Below are 25,634 nucleotides of genomic sequence, written 5' to 3' on the forward strand. Positions count from 1 at the left end.
GTAACATTTTTTTTTTGGTGACAGTTCCTTGATGATCTATTCAGATAAATCACTGCATTTTTAACATAAGAATTTACAACAATTTTTCTTTTGGTATGTGTTTTGGAATCTTTTTTTAACAGATTTTTAAAAAGTGTGTGTGTGTTAGATATTTTTTCAATTCCCCTAGATATTATTCCCTTAATGATAGGTAGATCTGTTATAACGGACTGTTAAAACAAAATCAAGCATTTTCTTTTAAGTGTAGTCAGAATTTTCTAATATAAATTTTAAAAATCTAGCAGTAACAAGGAAAAATGGATTATATAAAAAAATATATGTATTTCATTTTCCTGATATTAAATTCTGCATCTTACTTTTGCTTGACCTTATTTAGAGTTTGACCTTATCTACTGTCAGACCATTTATTTTCTTAATACTTTACACACAGGGGCTTTTAAATAACTTGTGATATAATAGTACTTAAAAATATATTTCTTACAAATTCTATTCAAAAAATTAACCAACTTTTTAAACAACTGCCAAATCGCATCATTGCCTAGTTAGTGGTGCTGAGTAGTGGCATAAAAAATAATCTGCTCAATCGCTTCATCCTATTGTAGTTATTTGTTTAGTTAATGCAGTTTTTTCATATGTACTTGGAAATATTTGAAATGGGTGATATTCATGAACAATTTGCTAATAAATATTCATTTTCCTGAAAATTGCCTCCAACATTATGCAATGATGCTACTCATTAAATGATGGATCATGTTCATGAATTTGTTTAGCTTTTTCGGTGAAATTAAGAGTAATTATATTCCTTAAATGCTCTGCCCCCCTATCTGGCTCCAGTAGACCACTCTTATTATCTAAACTGAAATTCTCTTAGGAAGAACTACAGTGTAAGATGATTAAAGATATACGAATGGATCTACTCGTAAATTGTTTACACTAGTGACAATAGAATTAGTATCAGTGAATCACTTCAGAGGAATGGTACTTTGAAGTAGATAAATTATATAGATGAGACATATCCAAAAAAGTTGTAAAAAAAAAGAGTTAAAAAAGTATAAATTTTTTAACAACTTTACGTAAAATAAATCTATTCATGCTTTTTACTCATATGAGATTTTTTAAATTTACCATATATTTAGATATATAAAACAAATTTTAATATATATTCTATACTATTTAGTTATTTGGCTAGTACCTAAGATTATCATTCTAAAATTTATATTCTAATATTTTTAAATATTAATTTTACATAATAAATCTTTACTACATGATAAAAATGTACATGTTAGAAATTTATACTTCTATTGTTTTATATAGGAATATATATAAATATATATATATATATACATATTTTTTTTTATATATTTCAGCTTCGTTTATTAAAATCTGAACTTAATGTTGAAGAAGTAGTTAGAGAAAGAACATTTAAAGTATATTATGAACGATGTCGTCAGTTTTATAAACCTGCAGATCTTAATTTATAGCAAATATCTATGCCTATCTAATGGCTAACTAATTTAGAACTTTATCTAATTAGAATCATTAAACTGCCTGATGCGTGTTTGTTGCATAGTTATAGTGAGAGTACAATGATTGAAATGAGTTATAAGAAGAGTGTAAGTCATGAGTCATATTTACTCATTTTTCTATAATTTTATAATTATACAGGTATGTGTATTATTAAATATTGTGAAATTTTTACTGCAATAAAGAAATTTCATTAATAATTTTGCTTAATTCATATAATTTTATTGTGTGCTAACTCAGCTATAAAAGTAAAGAAATATTTACATATTTTTTCTTTCAAGTGCTGCTGCTGCAGCAGCTCTCTCTTCATCTATCTTTTTACTCATTTCTTTGTGCCAATCAAGATTCATTTTTTGTAAAGACTCTCCTCTTTGTTGGGCTCTACGGCCACTCGCCATCATGAACATGCATGCAATAAGAGTAGCAACTATAGAATAATTAGAAACCTTTATCCTCATTTTGTTTTTTGCTTTATCCAATGTTTCTGCCCTATTACAAAAAAAAAAAAAAAAATTAATGCATAAATATTTTATAAGCTAGCTAAAATAAAAATGTCAAGTTTACTTTTAAAGTTAATCATTCATAAAATTGCATAATCAACGGCTGTTAAATTTTTATAAAATATAAAAGATTGTTAATTGTAGCAAAAGAATTAACAGTCAGTGTATTTGTTATAAAACATTTCTATATTTGCAGGGAAACATTAAGTAAACATATGTACTCATATGCTCTAAGGCATTGATTCCCAAAGTGGTGACCCCCAGGGGTCCACGGGAGACTCGACAGGGGTCTACATTGGCGTGACAAAAAAATGGGGATTCACAATTCGTAAGCGGGGGTCCATGAAAATTCATCTGGTTTCGATAGTGAAGAAATAAAATGTTGGCTTGATTTTGCATATCAATCTAGGCAGATAATGTTTTGAGAAGCTCAGCGACTGTTACTTGTAAAAACTTGCATATTCCATATTCAGTACAACAAACGTGTCGAGACTTGCAAAGCGCTGCCGCCGCCGTCCGCAACGCTTGTTCAGACGTGCAAAGGGACAAAATACGACTTGTGGTGTGTGTGCTAGCAATCTTGCATGAACTTGTTTGATTCTTCACCAATATAAATACGATTGCCAAGGATAAACGTTACTCATTTGTTTCCGAAATTTTGAAAAGAAAAGTAAAGTGAATAGATGTTAGCGTTTGCCAGTGTCGGCAAAAGTAGTAAGTACTTACCTGCTTTTTTGTTATACTTACTTTTATTTTATTTATTGTTTATTTATTTATTTGATAATTTATTGTACACGTCAGTAAACAAAAAATGCACATATTACAAAAAATACGTAGGTACAAAAGGTGAGGCTTATTCCTAAAAGAAATCTCTTCCAACCCACCTGCGATAAAGATATATTTATGTTGTAATAAGTATATTTGTAATGTTTGCGTGTAGTAGGTACATATTAAAAATTAAATACTGAACAGAGCCATTATTAGAGACTTCCATAAAAGAACAGAAAACCAAGAAAGGTTGAACTTTTTGTCCCTACTTTATTAGTAATATTTTTTTTACCCGACTGTGTGGTGGTTCACTAATAATTATATACATTTATACAACGTGTTACAGAATGAGGGTTATAACCGGGAAATGTTATGTTCAGGATCAGTTTTTAAGTCGATTCTAATAGTTTGTTTTTATATATCTGAAAAAAAATTTAGACCAAAAATTAATAAAAAAATCAGTAAAAAGTGGTTAAATCACAATATTGAAACGTCGCGCGCAGCGCAGTCACAGCAGCGGGGGCTACGCTACCTACGCGACATCACAATATTGTAATGTTACCACTTTTTACTGTCTCCGTTTAAGGATTTATTAATTTTTGGTCTAAACTTTTTTCAGATATATAAAAAAACTATTGGAATCGACTTAAAAACTGATCCTGAACATACAATTTCGCAGTTGTAACCCTTATTCTGTAACACGTATATTTTCATAAATTGTACCTGTCTTTACATACTCGTAACGTGCATCAAAGTAATAAATAAATGATTAAAATTGCAGAGTTGTAATATCAAAATATTGGTTATTTAAAAGTATTTTCTATAGAATTTACAGGAAATATAATTAATGAAAAAATGTTTTACATCACATTAAAATCGGTTCAGCCATTTTCATAAAACTTTATTATGGATCTTACCGATTTATTGCTTTTAATAATTAGAATCAGTTTGCCGCTGGTACTTTATTTCATTGCAATAATTAATTAATCCTATTCTGTTAAAATAGTCATATCCTGTTAAGTAAGACCGCCATGAGATTACTAAAACAAAGTTTTATTTTTATTTACCGGTAGGTAACTGATACGAAACATGACTGAATCTAAGAAGAAATGTCGACTGTATAGTGTTTATTATTTAAAATTTGGATTTCTTCCATCAAAGGGAGACAAGCGATTGCCTATATGCCTTTTGTGCAGCAAAACTTTGACCAATGACTCTATGAAACCATCGAAGCTTGAAGATCATCTAAGAAGGTGTCATATCCTGATAAAATAGGTAAAGATTTGAAATATTTTCAAACATTGAAGGAAAAATATGAAAAGAGACCTACTGTGCACAGTATGTTCGCTTCATCGATATTATAACGATATCGTACAATATTTCATTACTTATAGCGAAATCTGGAAAACCGCACACCATTGGAGAACAGTTAATTTTACCTGCTGTTGAAGAGGTTTTAAAAACTGTTCTGCACAAATCTCCATTTGACATTCTCAAAAGAATTCCTTTGAGTAACAACACTGTACAAAGACATATTGATGAAATGAGCTCTGATATTGAAAGTTTCTTGTGTAATTATCTGCAAACAACTCATTTTTCTATTCAACTGGACGAGTCAACTTTACCTGGTAATGAAGCATTATTATTGGCATATGTTCGATTTGATATGGACGAAGAAATTCATGAAGAGCTACTATTCGCGAAAACTTTGGAGACGGACACTAAAGGTGAATCAATATTTAATGTCCTGAGTGATTTTTTAACGAAAAATCAATTCCATTCACAAACGTCATTTTGGTGGCAACAGATGGAGCTCCTGCCATGGTCGGGCGATATCGTGGGTTTATAAGCCATCTTAAAAGAATTATACCAGAGGTAACTGCAATTCACTGTGTCATCCACCGACAACACCTAGTAGCGAAAAATCTGAGTGATAGATTCCACCAATCACTTCAACTTGTAATTAATACTGTTAACAAGATAAAAAGCAATGCATTGAATACGCATTTATTTGCCCAATTGTGCGATGAAAATGATGAAGACTTCCAACGATTGCTCTTACATACTGAAGTACACTGGTTGTCGAAAGGTGCATGTTTAACAAGATTTTACTCACTTTTTGAATCAGTTTAAGAGTTTCTGGAAGGTAAAGATTCAGATTTAAAAGAAAACCTGATCACTTTGAAAGCTGACATCGCGTATTTGACAGATTTGTTCAAAAAATTTAATGACATTAACTTACAATTACAAGAGGACAGTCTCAATTTAATAAAAATAAAGTGTGTAATTTCAGCTTTTGAAATGAAGCAAAATATTAGTCGGCGCGTATTTTCCCAGTTTTCAAACTTGTCACAGGTATTTAATTGCCCTGCATGATGACTTCAAAATCAGATTTGAAGATATTCTGAATATGGAAATACCACCATGGATCATAAATCCATCAAATGGATTTATGATCCATCAAAGTGGAGAATGTGATATTACAAGAGGAGCTACTTGAGCTTAGCATTAATGAGGAGCTGAAGGTGAAATTTAAAAGAGGGTATCAAACATTTTGGCTGCAGGCAGAAATACCAGAAAAATATCCTGGATTGTGGGGAATTGCGAGAAAGCTTTTGATAGCGTTTCCCTCGTCATATCTTGTCGAAAAAAGTTTTAGTGTAGTTACAAACCTTTTATAAAAAAAAGGAGCAGATTTAATATCACAGAACGGGGAGATTTGCACTTATTCCTAACAAAACTGAAGCCAAATATTGATAATTTGCTGTCAATCCATCAAGTACATCCCTCGCATTAAAATTGTAACTATGTTGTGATTGTAATTGTAGAAGTTACATTACGCTATTAATGATTCATTTTAATTATATTACGAGAATTTTATTATATTACATTGCAATATGATAACAATAATTAATAGTGTAATTATTATATATTTGAATAAATGCAACACAAAAAAATATACTATTTTTCTTTTGCTTTTTACCACTCTGAATGGGAAGTTTTCTAAATAAAATAAGTGAGAATTGATTGCTTTCTTGTGCTGTGAGTAGATGTCAAAAATGTAAAGTTGGATGGAAGCATTTTCTTTGATTGGCCAACTTTACTTTTTTGACATCCACTCACAGCACAGTCAATCAAAAATTAACCAATCAATTCTCACTTTTTTTCAGAAGCTGTTAGTTTGTGGAACTCAGCCGCAAATTTTCATAGTTAGATCTAATCTTCACATTTTCCGTCGACTGGAAATATGGTAGAAATGTAGCTGCAGGGGGTCCACCTGAACCAGCAAAATTTTGAAAGTGGTCTATGAGAAAAATAAGTTTGGGAACCTCTGCTCTAGGGTTTAAATCTGGTTTTTTTTTGAAGACCATTCATTTTCATAAAACCAAGTATTTTTAAATACTTGTTTTTACTACATAAAGGTTTAAAAAAAAGCATAACTTAATATTAAATCTGATTCGTTAAACTTATTGTAAGTTTAAAACACCTTCTTTCTTGCTTGCGACATGGTTGATTTTTTATTAATTTCAATTTTGAAATGAACATTCACTGACACAGGGAGAGTTAAAAAACCGCTTAGTAAAATTACAAGATTTGAACAAGTTGAAGATAGATTATTTTCATAAATATATTCAAACACCTCAGTGGGACTTATTTTAAGGTTTAAATAAATTTCTATTGCTCTTTATTCTTCAAAAACCTCCTTTCTATTAATATCTTTTTTCTGTTGGATCTGTCAGCTTTGACTGCAAATCTATGCAATGTTTTTGTAAATCTGTATTATTGATATTTTTCATGCTGCTAATATTGTATAACATTTTAAAAATATCTGTATACTCTTTTAACATCTCAATTCTATCCTGTAATGCGTTTGTAGTATCAATAATCGAAAAGAAAAAGGAAATTTTAATATTGTTTTCGGGGTGTCTGGGATGATACTTTCATCATGATGTTTATTACCTAAGTTTTCTTTTTCTTCTAGATGAATCTGTTTTTGAAATTCGTAAGTCTATAAAATATTTTCACTTTTTCTAATGCTTCCACTGCAGATTGAATGTTTAATTTATAGGCTCTTGTAACAATTTACTTACTATGTTGATTCGGTTTAATATATTGTGCCATATAACAATTGAACATATGAATTTAAATGGTTTACAAACACCATTTGTCATAGTTCTAGTATTCATATCTCTCATTTCATCTTCACTTATCATCTACCAATGTATCAATTTTAATTCGACTAATAGTGGCCTCTATCTGACTTTCCCATTGCATTTCTGATAAAGGTGACAAGGTGAATTTTGACAATTTTGTTGTTAAAATGTTCTATCGACAATTGGATAAAGAGAAAGACACATAACTCTTGAGCAGGATTAAAACAATTTACGGTTTCAAAAGAAATTTTTGTAGCATCATTTACAACTATATGTAGGCTGTGAGCTGAACATTGTACAAAATAAACTCTAGGGTTTAAATCTGATATTTTTTTAAGACCATTCCTTTTTCCTTTCATGTTTGTGCTGTTATCATAACCTTACCCTCTTAAATATTGTATGTCCAGTTCTAAGTTTTCAAATATTTTAATTACAAAATTATAAAGTCCTTGTCCAGTTGTGTCTGTTATGGGGCAAGAACCCAGAAATGTTCATGTAATTTCTAATGAAGCTGTACAATAAATAAAAATAAATAATAATTATTTGTTCAGTGTGAAACACGTCTGGAGTACAATCTAATATTATAGAAAATTATTTTGATTTTCATATCACTTCAAAGTATTTTAGTTTCTACTTCAATGGCTATTAATGAAATTATTTCATTTTGCATTTAGGATCTAATATAGTGTGGTAGATTTTTAGGTAGATTTCATAAGAAAGCTACCTATTGTAATGGGTACCACCATGATTCTACTTCCAGAAAATGTTGACATATCTTCGCATTTCACATCCCCCAGACCCCCAAAATTACCATCAGTTCAAAAGTTTATATATATTTCATATTTCACTTTCTTGTGGACACGATAATTGCCAAAACTTTCTGCCAATCGCTTTCAAATTGATACATAAAATATATTGACTCAAAATCTCGGTAGAGTTTGTTAATGGGTATAATCAAACCATGGGGGTGGAAATGGGGGAAGACTTAAAAAAAATATTGCTATAACTTTCTTATTAAATAAAATATTGAACTCATTCCTACTATTCTTTGGATAAGGGCCTAAAACTTATCTAAGTAAGGTCTTTTATTATCACCAACCATTGGCCCAGAGGGTGGAAAAAATAGGATTGCAAGACAAAAATCATACCTCCCTTAATAGTCACAGTATCGAATCTGTTTAAAGTGGTCATTAGTCCTATAAACATTTCCTAAAACTATTTTTGATATGACCAACCCTTACAGCAAGGGATGAACAATAAGATTGCTGGAACTGTAAGAAGATGGGGCTTGTTGTATGCCGAACATGTGAAACTTTTTTCACATGCAACCATTATCAGGAGATTGAGTAAATTTGAAGTTTTTCTTAATTTTAAGGTGGAAATCTTTTTTATATCCTACTTAGCACAGGTAAAATCTACCTCCACCTTCCAATGTGGCGAAAGGTATTTTTTTTACGATTGTAAATCATAACTAAAAAACTATTGGTCCTGGAAATATGAAACAAAAAGCAATTTAATCATATTTTCTCCAGGGAAAAGATTGATCCAGTGGTTTATTTACCTATCTCTCTTTCTTCTAAGAGAAAATTACCAATAAAGTTGAACATGAAAAACAGTGAAATTTCACTACTGGTAATTTTTTTCAAGAGGCAAAGATAGCATACATAATTATATATGTTAGTAGTTTTACCATAAATAATAATGATGATATGCTTACCCCTAAATTTTTATGAAGTTTTAAAAACTAAAAAAAATTCATATTTTGGCTTCAAATAACTCTGACGGGGCTGGAGATAATCAGTTTGCACAACTTGCAATGTTTTTGCAGATGTTTATGGCAAATAAAGTTTCTTGTATAATGTACTAATAAAAAAGTTATAACCTCTGAAAAATCATGAAAACCTGTAAATGAAAGTTTATTATTTAGTGTGTTTAACAAACAGCTGAGATATCTCTTCTGATAATTCTCTTGAAATTGTGTGAGAATAACCAGTCACTGTGGTTAGTTGATGGAGGTGATACACCCAAATTGCTACAAGTAGCATCCAACTGTTCAGTATTGTGATGTGGGCAATGTATTGCTCTTGGTCTTCGCATTCATATAGTTCTTTGTTCTGCTGAGAAAATGCTTTTGAAACAGTTAACACAAAGAGACTTTTCATGAATCATATTTAAATTTGGAAATATGTGTTCTTTAAGAGCTTGCTCTAATGTTATTTTTCTTAGTTTTTTTTTTATGAGTTCTCAAAGGGTCACTATAGAACTGTCTATACATCTAAAAGAATTTTGACAAAAACATCTGATTTTAACACATTTGCAAATATAATATTATGTAAAACTTATTTATTTAATAAACATTTTCAAACACAGGATGAAATTTTAGACATTCTATAAAGATGTGAACAGGTCACTGACTAATGCCAGACTTACCAGTGTGTAACTGCAAAGCTAAATGATGCAACAAGAATAATGAGCATATTGCAACATGAATTCTCCTAATAACTGGAAATGACTTCAAGGGCCTGTTATAACATGAACACTGCAGTTTAATGGTTCAAAAAAGTTTACTTAAGTATAAAAATATTAAAGTGCTAAGAAGACCAGAAACCCCATTAGAGCACTTATTTAGAGAGTCAAAATGGTATCAGTTTTAACAGGTTTTCATGATTTTTGAGAGTTTATAACCTTTTTATTAATATAAAACACAAGTAACTTTTATTTTTGCCATAAAAATCTACAAAAACACTGCAAGTTGTGCAGATTTGAGATTTTTATCACTAGCCCCAATAGATTTATTTGAAGCCAAAATTTTTGTTTGTTTTATGAAATTTCAACATTTTTGCTTATTGGTAATTTTTACCAATATTTTATTGGCAATTTTCTCATAGAAAGTGTAGAGATAGATAAATAAACCGCTGGTCCAATCTTTTACCTTGAGAAAACATGAATAAATTGCTTTTTGTTTCAGCCTTCCAGGACAAATAATTTTTAGTTATGATTTTTTCTGTAAACCCTTACAATCACAAAAATAAGTGTGCGCATTGTAACAAAAATGCCACCACAGGTGAACTGCTTAAATAAAAAAATTAGAAAAAATAGTTTTAAGGTTCTGAGACATGTAGGAAACAAGAGGGTAAGTTTCCTGAATTGGTCAAGCAACCACCCTTGGGTCACTTAAAATGGATTGACCTCAGTGTGCAGTAGGCAAGTTTCATCTCCAGTCACAATAGTCAGAGGAATTCTTCACCCTCAGGCTCATAATAGTTGAGAAACTTCCTAGTATGATGTACTTTGTGTTTTGTGTTCGTCTGTTATAATTTTCAGTACCCACCCCAAGCACAGTTTTCAAAAGTTCAAAAACAGTTTCATACAGCACAGTTTGACAGACTTCTGGACACATTTGATTAAGTACATCCACAGTCAAACAGCAATCTTAGCGAATCAGTCATTCAAATTTGTCAACAAACTTTTTCACAATAGACAGTCTGCTCCTATGTTCATGGTGAATATTTTTCTACAATTTTTTAACTCCCTACAACTCTTATTTTGTTATTTTTTAAACACAAACAATTTCCCAGTGGAAGTTGGCGGGCTTTTCATTTTTAGCGATAACGAGAAATCAGATAAGGGCTCACACTTCACAAGGCAGGATTGGGAATTGCCAGGTTCATGTTAAGAGATGATTCTGATGTAACAAAACAAGCTACTGACTCCCAGTTTGGCTCTTTCTCTACACTTGGATCTCCTTTCACATAGGAGAGCAAACTTTGAAATGAAAAATTTCCCTTGATCTACAGACATGTTGTAACCGTACTTTCCAAATACACCTTGTATGATAATACACTGATTATACAGAACCTCCAAATAGTATTGGTTGTTGTTGATGATTTGGTCTTCGGATATGAGAGCACACTCCACAGTAGTCAAAAATACTATTACTGTTAGCATCACTTTCACTTTGTTCTTCACTTGCCATGCTTTCTTTGGTCTTGGGATAATAGTGAATTCCACAATGATGAAATGATCGACATCAATGTTCAATTTGTGTAACTATAGCTTTGTTCCCAAAACATTGCTTATCTTAAATTTTTTTGACTTGGGTTATCATGAACCTTTTAGCAGAACTTGATGCAGTAATGTTATTCAATTGAGTTATTTTGATTATGCACAAAATTAAAACGCAGAAAGCATTTGTTCTTACACTAACACACACAATGGCTGTAGGAACAAATACTGAGCAAGATTAAAAAAAACACATGCTTTCTAAGTGATAGTGATAGCATTGAAATACCTTAAAAAAGAAATACAGATGGATACTACTTGAAAAGATTTCAAATAAAAATTATGCATTCTATTCTTTGTAATTATAATGTACAACTACATAACACTATTAATAACAAACAACATCCAATTTTGATAAATCAGACAATAGAATGATTTTCATATAGAATAGACTAAGAAAGATCCATTATGCTTCCATTGCAATTTTCAGCAAATTATCATACATAAAAGAAAGTTTTTCTGAACAATTTAGCTAAAAATAAATTTTCTTTTAAAAAAGCTATATTACTCCATTGACAGGTTTTTAAATAATACTAATCAAATAACTCTGAATTTCCTGCAACCTTATTTATTATAAATAATGTTTACACAGATATTTTTCCATTTAATGTGTTCAAAATTATTTTATTTTGTTTTGATTTTATGTATATTTTATTATGTATATCTTATTCAAATTTATAATGATAATTTTACAAACTGTCTCTGAAGCAATATAAAAGCTCCAGCATCAAAGGTAATAATACATAAATGAGATAAAATACATCTTAATCTAAATATAATTAATCAGAAATCTGTCAAATCGAGTCTAGTTCATATTAGTAATTATTACATAAAAGGTAGTATGTGGCACATTAATGGTTTGATTCACAACAGTAATACAAAATCTTGATCATATTATAAATTTTGAACACTATTTCAATTTTACTGTAACAAGACAATTATAACAGACATGAGTAATGAATTCCTGCCAATTAAAAAGAAAGTAGTATAAAATATAATGGGAGGAATAGGAATCCAGAAAGGGTCTAAAAGAGAAACCCTTTTAGTAAATGTAACAAGGTCCGTTTAACAATCTCCCCTAGACCTTTATAATAATATTGCCCGCTATGGAAGCATAATGGATCTTTTTTAATCATAGAAGTATTATTCTATTCTACATGAAAATCATTCTATTGTCTGATTTAACAAAATTAGTTGTTGTGTGTTGTTATTTTTATGCGGTTGTACATATTTATAATTATAAAGAACAGAGATTGCATCATTTTATTTATGAGATCTTTTCAAGTAGTATCCAACCGTATTTCTTTTTAAGGTATTTGAATGCTATTTCTATTACTTGGAAAGCATGTGTTTTTTTTTAATCTTGCTCAGTATTTGCTGACACACCTAAAAAGATGTTCCGTGAAAAGAGTTACCGGACCTAGATTACGAGTGCATGGGAATGAAAGGGCTCAGTCAATCATTCTCATGCTCAACTGGGGTTTGGTCCTGTAGGTTCCCTGGAGTATTTATACTCCAGGGAACCTGCAAAATTTATGATGTCTGCAAGAGAGTGCTATGATCAGTTCTGTGAGGTCAGTGAAGGAATGAATTTCTAGTGAATTAAGTTTGATGCAATTAAGGTAATGTCGCAAATAATTCCAATACATGAAAAAAAGAAATGGTTTAGTGAGTTTGTGAGACTATACGTGAAAAAGATAATGTACTGAATTTCATTCATAAATTGTTAAGGGTAGTTTTATTTGTGAATACCAAAGGTATTTGCAGTTAAAGAACTTTATACTTCTCTTATTGTTATTATTGTTGTTAAAACAAGGCTAGTGGTTAAAAGTGTTAGACTACTGCTTGTGCTAATGTATTTTGTCAACAGGACTGAATTCTGCTTTTCAATATTTAACTACCTGTAAATAAATCCTGACCATTACTTTAAATTTTGTTTTGTATGTAATCAATCACTATTTGTTATTATTACTATTATTATTGTGGTTATGATTACTATGATTATTATTGTTTGCTGTTATCATTATTATTCTGAGTTGTGTACTATTGTCATTTAATATTATTATTACCTTTGTCATTATTGATTCATCGTATTTTATTTATTTTCTTAAACTAATAAATTGTAATTATATAAACATTTTCAATTGTCAATCTCTCAATATCCTGATTGAGCCGTGAATATGAAAAATTATTTATTCTAATTTAGAAAACAAAACATTAGTGACCTGAATACTCTCTTTTTCTATTTAAGCCTCCAGAACCACCATTAGGTATTACTTCGGAGAATGAATGAGGATGATATGAGGTATGTAAATGAATTATAGTCTTGTACAGTCTCAGGCAACCATTCCTGAGATGAGTGTTAAATTGAAATCCAACCACCAAAGAACACCGGTATCCACAATCTAGTTTTCAAATCTATAAAGTTAACTGCCCTTGCTAGGATTTGAACCTTAAAACTCTCGAGTTAAAATCAGCTGATTTGCGATGCAGAGTTCAACACTAGACCAACCTGGTGGAGGTTAGTGTCCTGAATGCTGGCAACCCATTTCTTCACCTCTTTAATGAAGATATTTTTACAGAATAGCTTGTATTTCCTGCATACCAATTGTTGGGTAGAGTATTTATTTATTTATATTGCTTTTAAAGCAACTGTACTAATTGGGATGCTAATTACAGCAATTTCATTTACCTCAATTAATATTCATCTGTAAGGATAGAAGGAATTAATAAAAAGTCTTCAAGAAAAGAAATACTTTTAGGTTTACTAAATTTGAATAGAAAATTATTAAATTTACAAATTATATTTATACATGAAGTAACAACTAGGTACTTCTATGAAGATATTTCTGACCTTTTTTTCACATCTTTGAAGAAGTTAAGTTAAATAAAAAGTTGAAGGAGGTAGTTTCTTAAAAAAGTTTTACTGCCATTATATATATATATATCCATTATATATATATATATATATATTATTTATTTACTTAAAGACAATTAAAAAAAAAAAACAAATGTTATGTATAAAATGAATGAATTGATAAATATTATCAAATGTTTAGTGTACAGAAATAATTATTGTTTCAATTTATATCTTACTGGTTGATTTATCAATCAGTAATTTCTTACCACGGAACAAATATGCAATAATTATAAACAATTATTTTTCTAACTTATTTTTTATTAACTTTTAAGTTTACATTAACATTTTATAAACTAACAACCTAAGTAATGTAAACTGTAGAGTAGCAGAGCAAACCATTATGAACATGATTAATCTTTTGATTATCAACATGACTAATCTGAATAAATAACTACTAATGACTAATCTGAATAGAATCAAAGACGTGCATAATGAGACAAAACTGTAACTGCAAAACTTGGCACAAATAAAACCCCAGATTTCATCACATTTGTATAACATGAGATTTACAAATTTATTAAATTTGATAAAAAGAAACCATATTAAATGAACAAACGTATCATAGATTGAGATTACACACTTTAAGGATTTCCTAACTTTTTTTAAGATTGTTGCTATTAACCAGTGTGCTACTGGTTAATCCACTAAAAATACTGTTAATTAGCTGAAAAGGTTTAAAATTATATGGAAAGAACACTTACCATATAATGTGTATCATGTGCAAGCGTTTTACATGATGGTTCTTATTCTCTCCTCAATTTCCCTTTTGTGGCAGGTGTTTTTTTGTCTATTCTGCTCATGTTTTTTTTGTCAGTAATTTTAAAAATTAAATTCTGACTTTAGAAGGATTAGACTTGGGTGACTACTAGTACTGCACCATTTGAATATAAAATTCACAAATAGTTTTGTCAATGACTGACAGACAGTCAGTCTTGCTTTCAAGAGGTGAAAGCATACAAGGTGGGGGTGGTCCTATATGCACCATTGGAAATATGAATATCTAACCATTGGGATTCTGAATAACCATAGGGATCTGGATTTGAATAGATGAGACAGAACCAGAACCTTGTGGTTTTTTCAAATTGTATCTTTTAAGATATTTTTTAGATAGGAGCATTTTTATTAACACATAACCAGGAAATTTATAATCACCAAAAAAAAAGAATACTGTATTACATAATATATAAAAGAGCCATTTACATAGTGGATAGAGATGTACCAGTTTTGTAAAAAAAAGTGAAATTTTATTACAATAAATATCAAAGAAGGAAGTCATAATAAACATCAGATTTTATGATCCAGTAGCCTTGAAACTGTTTAAACTCTATTAATTATTACAAGCCTTAACTCTATTATTACAAGCATGACAAAAGTTAAAGTTATGTTCCGTAACTGCAGACTGGTTTATTGGTTTCCTATTACATATACAAAATAAAATATTTACTTTTTTATAAAACTAATAATGATGCCAATTAACTAATAATACAATATCATAAAATATTTAGAACTATTAACCTGAAGCTAAATTTAACTAACATTGCTAATTAGCAATATGAACAGTACAATATTCTATATCAAACTCATACAGAGTAAAGAATAAAATTTATACCGTAACATGACCAACAAATAAAGGAATTACTTTTAAGAATATTCTTTTTACAGAATCTGATCTGCTGATATTAAATTCAAACAATGAAAAATTGGACCTATTTTAAGGGAAATTTTATTATGTTATTTACTTTTAAAAAATATAAATATATTAAAAATAGAAGTATTATATATAAAAAAAGAATTTAGTCAATTGTTTTAAAACCATTCATTAATTAAAATTATAATATCTTTTTTAAATATTCTAAAAAAGCTGATAGAGATCGTTTTTATATTCTTATTAGATAATATAAATCTGTCAGTCATTGACAACTATTTGCGAATTTTATATTCAAATAGTGCAGTACTAGTTACCCAAATCTAATCATAGTTCGAATCTTATCCTCCTGAAGTCAGAATTTAATTTTTAGAATTACTCCAGACTTAAAAAAAAACCATTAGCAGAATAGACAAAAACACACCTGCCACAAAAAAGAAATTGAGGAGAGAATAAGAACCATCATGTAAAATACTTGCACATGATATACATTATATGGTAAGTGTTCTTTCCAAAATTTTAAATCTTTTCAGCTAATTAACAGTATCTTTAGTGGATTAACCAGTAGCACTGATTAATAGCAACAATCTTAAAAAAGTTAGGAAATCCTTAAAGTATATAATCTCAATCTATGATATGTTTGTTCATTTAATATGGTTTCTTTTTATCAAATTTAATGCATTTGTAAATCTCATATTATACAAGTGTGTTGATATCTTTGTTTTTATTTATGCCAAGTGTAAAATATGCATTTTGCAGTTTTGTCTGATTATGCATGTCCTGATTCTATGAGATAGTTTGCAGATGGCAATTCTCATGTGTTTAGTGCCTGTATGTATTCTTTATATCTGTGGATGAATATTTATCTGCCTAATATAATATTTAGAGCAACTTCTAAACGTAATTTGTATACTCCTGGGATTCAATGTTAGTCAGTAAATGTTCTGTAAGAATTCTATGAAATCTTGTGTATTGTGCTTGTAATGTTAAGAGGAGCAACATAACTCTCCTGAAGATGTTCACAGTTTTTTATTACTGTTCCTTAATTTAAGAGTTCTATATTTTCCTTTATTAGATGCATTTTTGATTTTGTTCTATATTTTATGTAATATCTTTGTTTATAAGTGTGGATGGATAGCCATTATCAAAGATATCTTATTCAACAAAGTTCTTAAGGAAAGTTAATTGTCAAAGGAGTATGCATTACATATTACAACACAGTAAGGAAGCTGCATGTTCATATTTGTGCTGAACAATTCAACATGTCAGTATACTTATAAGAGTTTGACATTAACTAACATTTGGCAAAAGCAACATGTTAAATAAACAATTTTTTTCAAAGCTATACAAATTGAAATTAACTATTTAGTTACATACTAAAGCAGTCTTCTAAACTTTTTAAGATTGGTGCAAATATCAACAATGCTTGGTATTTCGTAGCACAAGTTGAAAATATAAAGACCTTTTGGAGGAACTATTTCTATGTAATCATTAGATTATTCATACATAAAAGTGTTTTCATGTTTTATCAACACTGTTTAGAGAAAATTGGCCTCTGTTGCATATCAATAATATTTTATTAAAATGTGTAGATAAAAATTAATGTTCAGAAAAATTTATAATTTACAAAAAATGTTTAAATAATTTACAAAATTTTACAATTAAAAAATAATAAACAATACAACCAAAATTAGTCCATATTAATAATATTAACAAATACTGCAATATTTTAAAAGTGTATCAATATTTAAAAATATTGTACTTACGAAATTCTATCTGGAACATCTGACATTTTTTTAAATCTTCCAGTCCAAACTAAGATTCGTTTATGAAAGTCTGTCGGAACTACCATTTGTCGTACTGAGAAATTCATAATGAAATATTTTAGTATTAATTTTAAGTAAAATTTGATAAAATTATTTAATAATTGACTTACACAGCAGGTTTATCTTCTAAACATAGAATATATATTTTGGTACCCAGTTGATTAATTTAAAATAAAGCATTTTTATTTTAAATTACTTGTCTATTTTCAGTAAAAAAACCCTTTGAGCAGTACTTTTATTATTTATTTAAGTCTATACTTTTAATAAATTTTTCTCTCATTTTATCTATAAATAAAACAAGTTTTAAATAATCACTATTAATTTCTTTTACTTTTCCATAGCAAGATTTACAAACATCATCATTTGTTGTATAGATTTTACTGTCAGTTAATTTCTTATCTGAAAAATGTTGTGTTATAATTGGCCACATGTATTTTTACAGCAGACCATACCATTTTGATTAGATTTATTCAATTCAAGATGGTAAACCACAATCCTAAGAACTTATTGTACTTTTTTTTTTCTTAAATTAACTTTAGTGTCTTCAGTTTTATGTAACTTAAATAATTCATATAAGGTACTTTATATGACTTTAGTTTTGGCAAAGTAAATGGAATATAGTTCTTTCCCAGATATGAGTCATGTCACATTTCCTTGAGTTAGAATTGAATCTGTGATCTCAGTACGGACCAAGCAGGGCACATCTTTCTTTTTTATTATTGGATGTCTATTATTTGCTTCTAGTCAGTTAATTTTCCTATCTTTAGTTTCTTTCATCATGAAGTTATAACAATTATTGGTAATTTCATATGTTTGACTGTACAAGTTTTATTAAAATTCAGATTTAAATTTTCACCATAACAAACAAAAAAAAAAGCTATCGCTAATAACCATAAAACACAAAACCAGGACTTTTCTGTTACACTTAGCATGTGAACTACAAAAATTTACCAAAGCTACAAAACATAACAAAGAGTGTGTAAATATTTATTACCTGACTGTATAACATTGTGAGTATATATAGTGTGTTGCTCACACTAGAAATTATATGACACTAAAAATGAAACAAAACTTATTTATTCAAGATGTAAATGGATACATTAAATAAAAGTAATAAGACATGACTAAATAATAAACTAGATAGTTTATAAATAAATACAATAGTCATGGTTTTATGATGCACTTACAAGTATCACTTTTTACATTAACTGCTTTTATAACAATGGTTTTTTAATAAATACTTTTGTACACTGCTATTAAAGATGAATAAATATGAAATATATAAACAAAATACATGTGCAATAAAATTTCTTACACAGCCTAGTGAGTAAAACCCACCGGGTTGGTCTAGTGGTTAACATGTCTTCCCAAATCAGCTGATTTGGAAGTCGAGAGTTACAGCGTTCAAGTCCTAGTAAAGCCAGTTATTTTTACACGGATTTGAATACTAGATCATGGATACCGGAGTTCTTTGGTGGTTGGGTTTCAATTAACCACACATCTCAGGAATGGTCGAACTGAGAATGTACAAGACTACACTTCATTTACACTCATACATATCATCCTCATTCATCCTCTGAAGAATTATCTAAACGGTAGTTACCGGAGGCGAAACAGGAAAAAGAAAGAAAAGAAAGCCTTGTGAGTAAGATCTCACATTATGGTTCAGTTATTTATTCCTCTGCTAAAAGTACAGTACTTAAGGGGCTCCCATCCATTGTAACTTTGTTCAACTTTCTACCAGTGCATTCCAAAGTCTAGTAAACATTTTAGCAAACTGTAGTGAGCTTTCAACCTGGCAATGATGGATCAGTTAATGATCTACAGAATGCTAGACTAATATACAGTTTTGTTTTATGAGACGCATGCTTATGATTCATGTTATATTACCATGCCTTTTCCATAACTACTTCAGTAACTATGTATTTTTCTTGTGTAATTATTTTTAATAATAAATGAAAATAAATTTTTAAAAAATTTGACACAAATGAATCTTTTTTCAATTTCTTTTTCTATCATTTGTGAAATGGAAGTTTGGTCAGCAATCCAACAGTTTTTACTAACAATGCATATCTACACATTTAAAACAGAGGATTGTGACTTCATTTAATGCTTAACAAACATCATGCATTCATCAAAACTAGGACCTATCAATTTCACATATTATGATACTGAGATTTCCTGTCCATTTATAAATAATTTTGGTATATTACGTGATTGTAGCAAGAAAACATTCAACAGTTTTAGAAAATGCTTGATCACACATTGATTACAAAATCATCTGTATAATGGGGTTTTTAATGAATTTTATGGTGTTATTTATAGTTTAGTATGAGTGTAAATAAAGTGTAGTCTTGTGCAGTCTCAGTTCGACCATTCTTGAGATGTGTGGTTAACTGAAAAAAATACCGGTATCCACGATCTAATATTCAAATCTGTACAAAAATAACTGACTTTACTAGGACTTGAACGCTGGAACTCCTGACTTCCAAATCAGCTGACTTGGGAGGACGCGTTCACCACTAGACCAACCCAGTGGGTGAACCTATCTCATCTCAACCTATCTATACTGTCCTGGTGTAATAAAAAATATCTTCTCATGATATCACACAGTCTATTATTCATCATTTTCTCCGTACTTTTCCATAATACATTTGCAAGAGATAATAGGGCAGTATTTGAGAGTGCAAGACTCTCAAAAAAATATTGTACAGTTTAAAAATATTGTTAAAAAAAAATTGTACAGTTTAATGTATAAAAGAAAATGCTAATACTTCCTGGAATAGTATTATTATATGAGTGACACTGAAACTGAGTATTACAATATCAAGAACAACGATAAGATCAAGCAAAAAGAAACAAGTTATGTAATCTGAAACTGTCTTGATGCATGTGGGAATTATGAATGTAAGGCACAGCTTAAAACGGCATAGCTTAATGTAACAGCTTAAGACGGTGAATGATTTCAAATTCTTAGGGAGCACGATTATTAAAATGGTATATCAAAAGTGAAATAATATAAAAGAATAATATTAGCTCAAAATTTTTAACACCAGTGACAATCAGAAAATGAGATATCAAAGAAGGAAGAAGTGATGCTTTTCTAAAGACACTACCAACCTATTTTAACAAATGGTGCCGAGTGCTCTTCTTAAAGAAAGAATCTACATTCACTGTTAAGCAGCAGAAGTGCAACTCTGCATTGTGTCAATGGTGAATTAAGGTACAATTACATAATTATCAAAAGGAAGTAGAAATTCAGAACTTGGAAAATTAGATGTATGAGAGAAGTAAACAGTTTGATTTTAGTACAATGAGGTGGTATGATTACTAATGCCTGCATTGGAACTGATAATAAATAAAAGTAAACACTAAAATATTAATGACCAGATGGACTGACCAAATTAAGAAAGATGAAACATTTAAGTAAATTTGAAGATTTGGTTTGAAATGGAAGGTGGAGGAAAGAATTAGACGTTATGTAAAAGATGACTTCCAAGAATGAAAGAGAAGATAGCAGAACTAAAATTACCTATACCAAATAAAAATGACTTTTTTTTACTGATACACAATATAGGACATATTTAAATTAATAAAAAAAAGTTGTTTTACAACATTTTAGTTTAAAAGGCTAATCAGTTTATATCATATAAAAAGGCTAATATTTCTTAAGATTACATTAACTACTTCAGGATGTCCAAATTCTCTTTTGCTGTTGATCTTACACATTTGTGCTGCTATTTCTGACTTAGTGTGCTTTGATTGAAGCCCAACAATTAAGTACTCTCACAATATCCAAATTCAAAAAGGTAACAGAACTGTCAAGCATATATTAACGTGAAAATATATTTATACTTCATAGAAATTTGAAAATTCATCCTAGCAATCAATCTGTTTTATTGATATAAAAGAAAGAAACTTTAACCATTAGACAAATATCAGTGTTAATACTTAATATTAAATTGCAATAAGAATAAAGTTTAAATAACTAAGGTCTGTATATACCCCATTACATGATCATGTCAAAGATTAATCATACTGCTAAATGTTTTGTGACAGAATAATTTTTATTGTTGTAATAAGTTTATGTTTAATATTATGGGAGAGTAATACAACTTAGTTTGTAAAAAATTAGGTGGTGTTACTAAGATTCTGGATATTAACTAATACATGACTATAATTAATACAAAGCTACACATATGGCCATAACATTAGAAACCAAACAATTTTTTATGACAAACAACCAAATTTATTTTAGACTGATATTTTAAACTTATACATTATATTTTCAGTCCATCTGCAGGCATGTTTAATGATAGGGGCTGATTCAATATTAAATCTACTGATACTACTGCAGGTGATATATATATTTTGGCATGGTCAAAAGGTAAGTATATTACCTGCTTCTTCTTCATTTAGTAGACTGTTTTTAGTTAAAGCATGTTATTTCATACAGTTAAAGTGTGATAAAATGTGGTCCTTATTCAGCCATATATATAATATCTAGATTTTCGTTATTATTAGTGAATTTGTTATTTACTGAATTTGTTAGTATCTTGGATTGGTATCAGATACCAAATACACCAAGATTTGGAGTTTAAGTTTTTTATTTCTATTATGTATGTTGTATTTCTATTATGTATGTATTTATGTTTGTTGTATTTCTATTAATAGTATGTTCCTAGGATAAGCTAATTTTTATTTCATGACTCATAGAACATGATTAAGAAAAACACAACCAATACATTATATAAGTTCAGAAAGGCTTTAGTTCTGCATATCTGACTATCAGAGAGGTTTAAATGTATGGCAGATGACATATTCAATTCCAAATATGCATGTGATTTTTTTCCATAAATCATTTCATTCAATTATTTCTAAACTAATAATCTGAATGAGTTTAAGTTGATCACTTTTCTTAGTAAACATGGTATGAGTTCTTGTTATCCTTGAAGATAATTATGTCATTTCTGGAAGCGTCTTGTTACTCAAGTTTTTTAAAGTTTTATGTGAATCAGTTCCCAAACAAATTGTTATATATTCAAACTATTTGTGCAAACGTAGTATTACATTTTACAACAATAATCCTAATTTGCCCAAAGAACTTTATTTAGTACAAATTCTGGTGATATGGAAAGTATCAATACTTATAATAAGTTGACTAATTTATTATTTAATATTTTAATAAATTTTGCAGTTTCACCTGAAAAGTTACAAAAGGATTTGTTTCATATAATTTTTTTTTTTTGTTTGTAATTGTACACCAAATAAAATTATTTTTAACTATCTTAAAAATTATTGCACAACTGATATACCGATAAATTAATAAGTTAAATTTACTTACACGATTCCATTCCATGGGAAACCGACTCTTTTGGATTAACATCAGGAGGTTTCTCAGAAAAACTTTTTGCATTAATCTTTCCTCGAAATCCAGCTTTTGTTGCACAAAAAAGATATTTTAAATTCAGAAATTTTCCTCTCATTAATGACATTGTGTTTATCGACAATAACTTTAATAATTAATTCCTGTGAGATGAATTGACTTGTTTGAAATAAACGGCATGAAATTCACAACCACCGTAATCGTTACCATTCTCTATCAAGCCCAGCTGATCCAATTGCATGAATTGTTGTGACCTTTTCCCTATGATCTGGAAAAGGGTAGATATCGATGTGTATTACTAATACGATTTGTCTATAAATACCATTGTTTATAAGTATGTATTCCGTACAATCGATACGATACTACATTTGTCGATAAACATCGAGTTAATTCGCGTTTAAATAAACGGTATGGTTATGTTGAACAGCAGTATTTTGTGTAATAGTAACATAATTTTAATAGTATTATTGTAAAAATATAAATCAGTCTTTCAGAGATTTCTTTTGTAATTTGGAATTCTAGTAAAATGTGGTGAGTAATTAATATTTTATTTTATTTTGAAAGTTAGGCTTCCGTTTTAAAAGTTTTATGAAATGTTGAGATTACGTTTTGAATATACTTGATTTTTGTATTAATTTGGTGAGAGAGAATAGTCTGTATTCATAGTATAGTATTATTTTAAATTGATTTTCTTTAGTTATACTCCATGAAGTGATGCTGCTTGTAGTACTGTAAGTGATGCAGAATTGTAGTAGGCTAATTTAAACAAGTGCATTCTGGAAAAACGTTTGTAACTCAAAGTATGCGTTATTTTGTGTAAATTTTTCCAACTTTTTTCACGTTTTACACTCAGCAGATCAATAGTAGTGTTTTACATTGTTTATAAATATAATTCCAGCTGTTGTTTCTAGGATTTGAAACAAATTTCCTTTGTTTATTTGTTTTTTTCTAATTGAGGAAAGATACATTTCATGAATGAATAGTAAAGGAATGTGACAGTATTTTAGAATTGTAAACAACTCGATCTGAAAAAATAAATTTTTTCAGATCGAAGCAAGCATAGAAATTGTACTTTCACAGGACCTTTCAACGCTAATAATGTACCTCCTTAAATGACTGTCTGTGGCAGTATTGTTTATTTCACCAGTCGTAGAAATGTTTGAAAACTCCGTTTGCACTTACTCAAGTAATATATTAAATTAAATAAATGTGGTTCTTTGATGTTGGTTTTTGTGTTATATACATAATGGATTTACCATTTCTAGTTTCCCGGCAAAAATATTTTAAAACACCTACAATGGAATAAGTAACACAGTCAATGTATTATTCTGGCATAACTATGTTGATCTCATTATCCTTTAATATGAAGAAAACTTTGAGCTCAGTTTATCTGGTAGTTAGTTTTATAATTTTACTTCATGTTATAAAGAAATTAAATTTGTTAAGTAATATGTTTCATGTTAAGTAAGTAAGTTTTGGGCAGCAGGTGAAATTGAGAGAAGGGAAAAAATTGTGTTGCTTTAAAAAAGTGGATCAGCTACTACTTCCACAGGAATTTCAAAAACACTTATGTCATATATTATTTTTACTCTATAATTTGACAATTACTGCCTACTTCACAAGGATACATATCCATTTTACTTTCTTTTTCTGTTTAGCCTCTGGAGCCACCATAAGATATTACTTCAGAGGATATGTATGATTGTAAATGAAGTGTAGTGTTGTACAGTCTCAGGTCGACCATTCCTGAGATGTGTGGTTAATGGAAACCAAACTACCAAAGAACACCGGTATCCATGATCTAGTATTCAAATTCGTATAAAAGTAACTGCCTTTACTAGGATTTGAACCTTAGAACTCTATCAACTTTGAAATCAGTTTATTTGTGATGATGAGTTAACCACTAGACCAGCCTGGGGGCTGTATCCATTTTATTGATAATTGCACCACCTTTTCTACCAATACTTATTCAGTCAGTATTAGTATTTATGCCATAAAATCAGTAGTGTTGTAATATAAAAACTCCTGCACAATATTTTAGATATGTTTTCGTTATGATAATTTGTTAATAATACTATGGTTAAATTAACTAATGATAAAATTACACTTTTAAAAGTTAATTTAAAATTTATTAAAATTTTATAAATTATTTAAATAAAATTATGAACACATAATTTTAATGGGTACTTACGTATTAACGCCACTGCAGCTACAGCTTTATTTAAAAATAAAGTAGTCAATCGGATTTCGGTGGAAAATGAACAGTCTCTTTATTAATTTTAATAAATGGTTATTTATATTTATTTATTTTATAAATATAATTTAACCAAACTTACCTTACGCTCGCTAACCTTGACTAATTAACACCATAATTTTTTGAGTATTTATTTAAATTCAGTAATTATTGCAGTTATTTATTATTTAAATAATCTAAACACTCCTGTTAATTAGTCAAGGTTAGCGAGCGAAGCAAGCATAGTTTAAGTTTGGTTAAATTATATTTATAAAATAAATAAATATAAATAACCATTTATTAAAATTAATAGAGACTGTTTATTTTCCACTGAAATCCGATTGACTACTTTGTTTTTTAATAAAGCTGTAGCTGCGGTGGCGTTAATACGTAAGTACGTTTTAATGATTAAAATAATAAAGCTACTAGTATTAAATATTTTATTAAAGTTTAAAATTAAACTAATTAAAAAATTAAATATTGAGTATGTTATAATTAGTGCATTTACATACTGTAACTGATTTTTATATCTTGTATCTGACCTTATGAAATCAATTTCTTAACTCTTGATAATTCAGCTAACAGACACTCACTCATCTTTAGTTTCTCTCTGTTA

The 25,634-nt window shown here is 29.1% G+C and overlaps 2 protein-coding genes across 2 annotated transcripts in view; one reads left to right on the top strand and one right to left on the bottom strand.

The window, feature by feature from the left end:
* Ccdc58 (Coiled-coil domain-containing 58) overlaps positions 1-1,724 on the top strand; it is a 17,528-nt gene extending 15,804 nt beyond the window's left edge. Inside the window, exon 4 of the mRNA XM_075360823.1 lies at positions 1,368-1,724. Coding sequence (XP_075216938.1) covers positions 1,368-1,481 — 114 coding nt within the window. The 3' untranslated portion in view covers positions 1,482-1,724. The remainder of the gene's footprint in view (positions 1-1,367) is intronic.
* LOC142322117 (UPF0389 protein CG9231) overlaps positions 1-23,038 on the bottom strand; it is a 24,369-nt gene extending 1,331 nt beyond the window's left edge. Inside the window, exons 1-3 of the mRNA XM_075360822.1 lie at positions 22,744-23,038; positions 17,340-17,433; positions 1,789-2,013 (exon numbers count right to left, since the gene is read on the bottom strand). Of these exons, the coding sequence (XP_075216937.1) occupies positions 1,789-2,013; positions 17,340-17,433; positions 22,744-22,894 (470 nt within the window). The 5' untranslated portion in view covers positions 22,895-23,038. The remainder of the gene's footprint in view (positions 1-1,788; positions 2,014-17,339; positions 17,434-22,743) is intronic.
* Positions 23,039-25,634: the final 2,596 nt, after the last annotated feature.

This window comes from Lycorma delicatula, chromosome 3 (assembly GCF_047948215.1).
Source record: "Lycorma delicatula isolate Av1 chromosome 3, ASM4794821v1, whole genome shotgun sequence".
NCBI classification, from domain to species: Eukaryota; Metazoa; Arthropoda; class Insecta; order Hemiptera; family Fulgoridae; genus Lycorma; species Lycorma delicatula.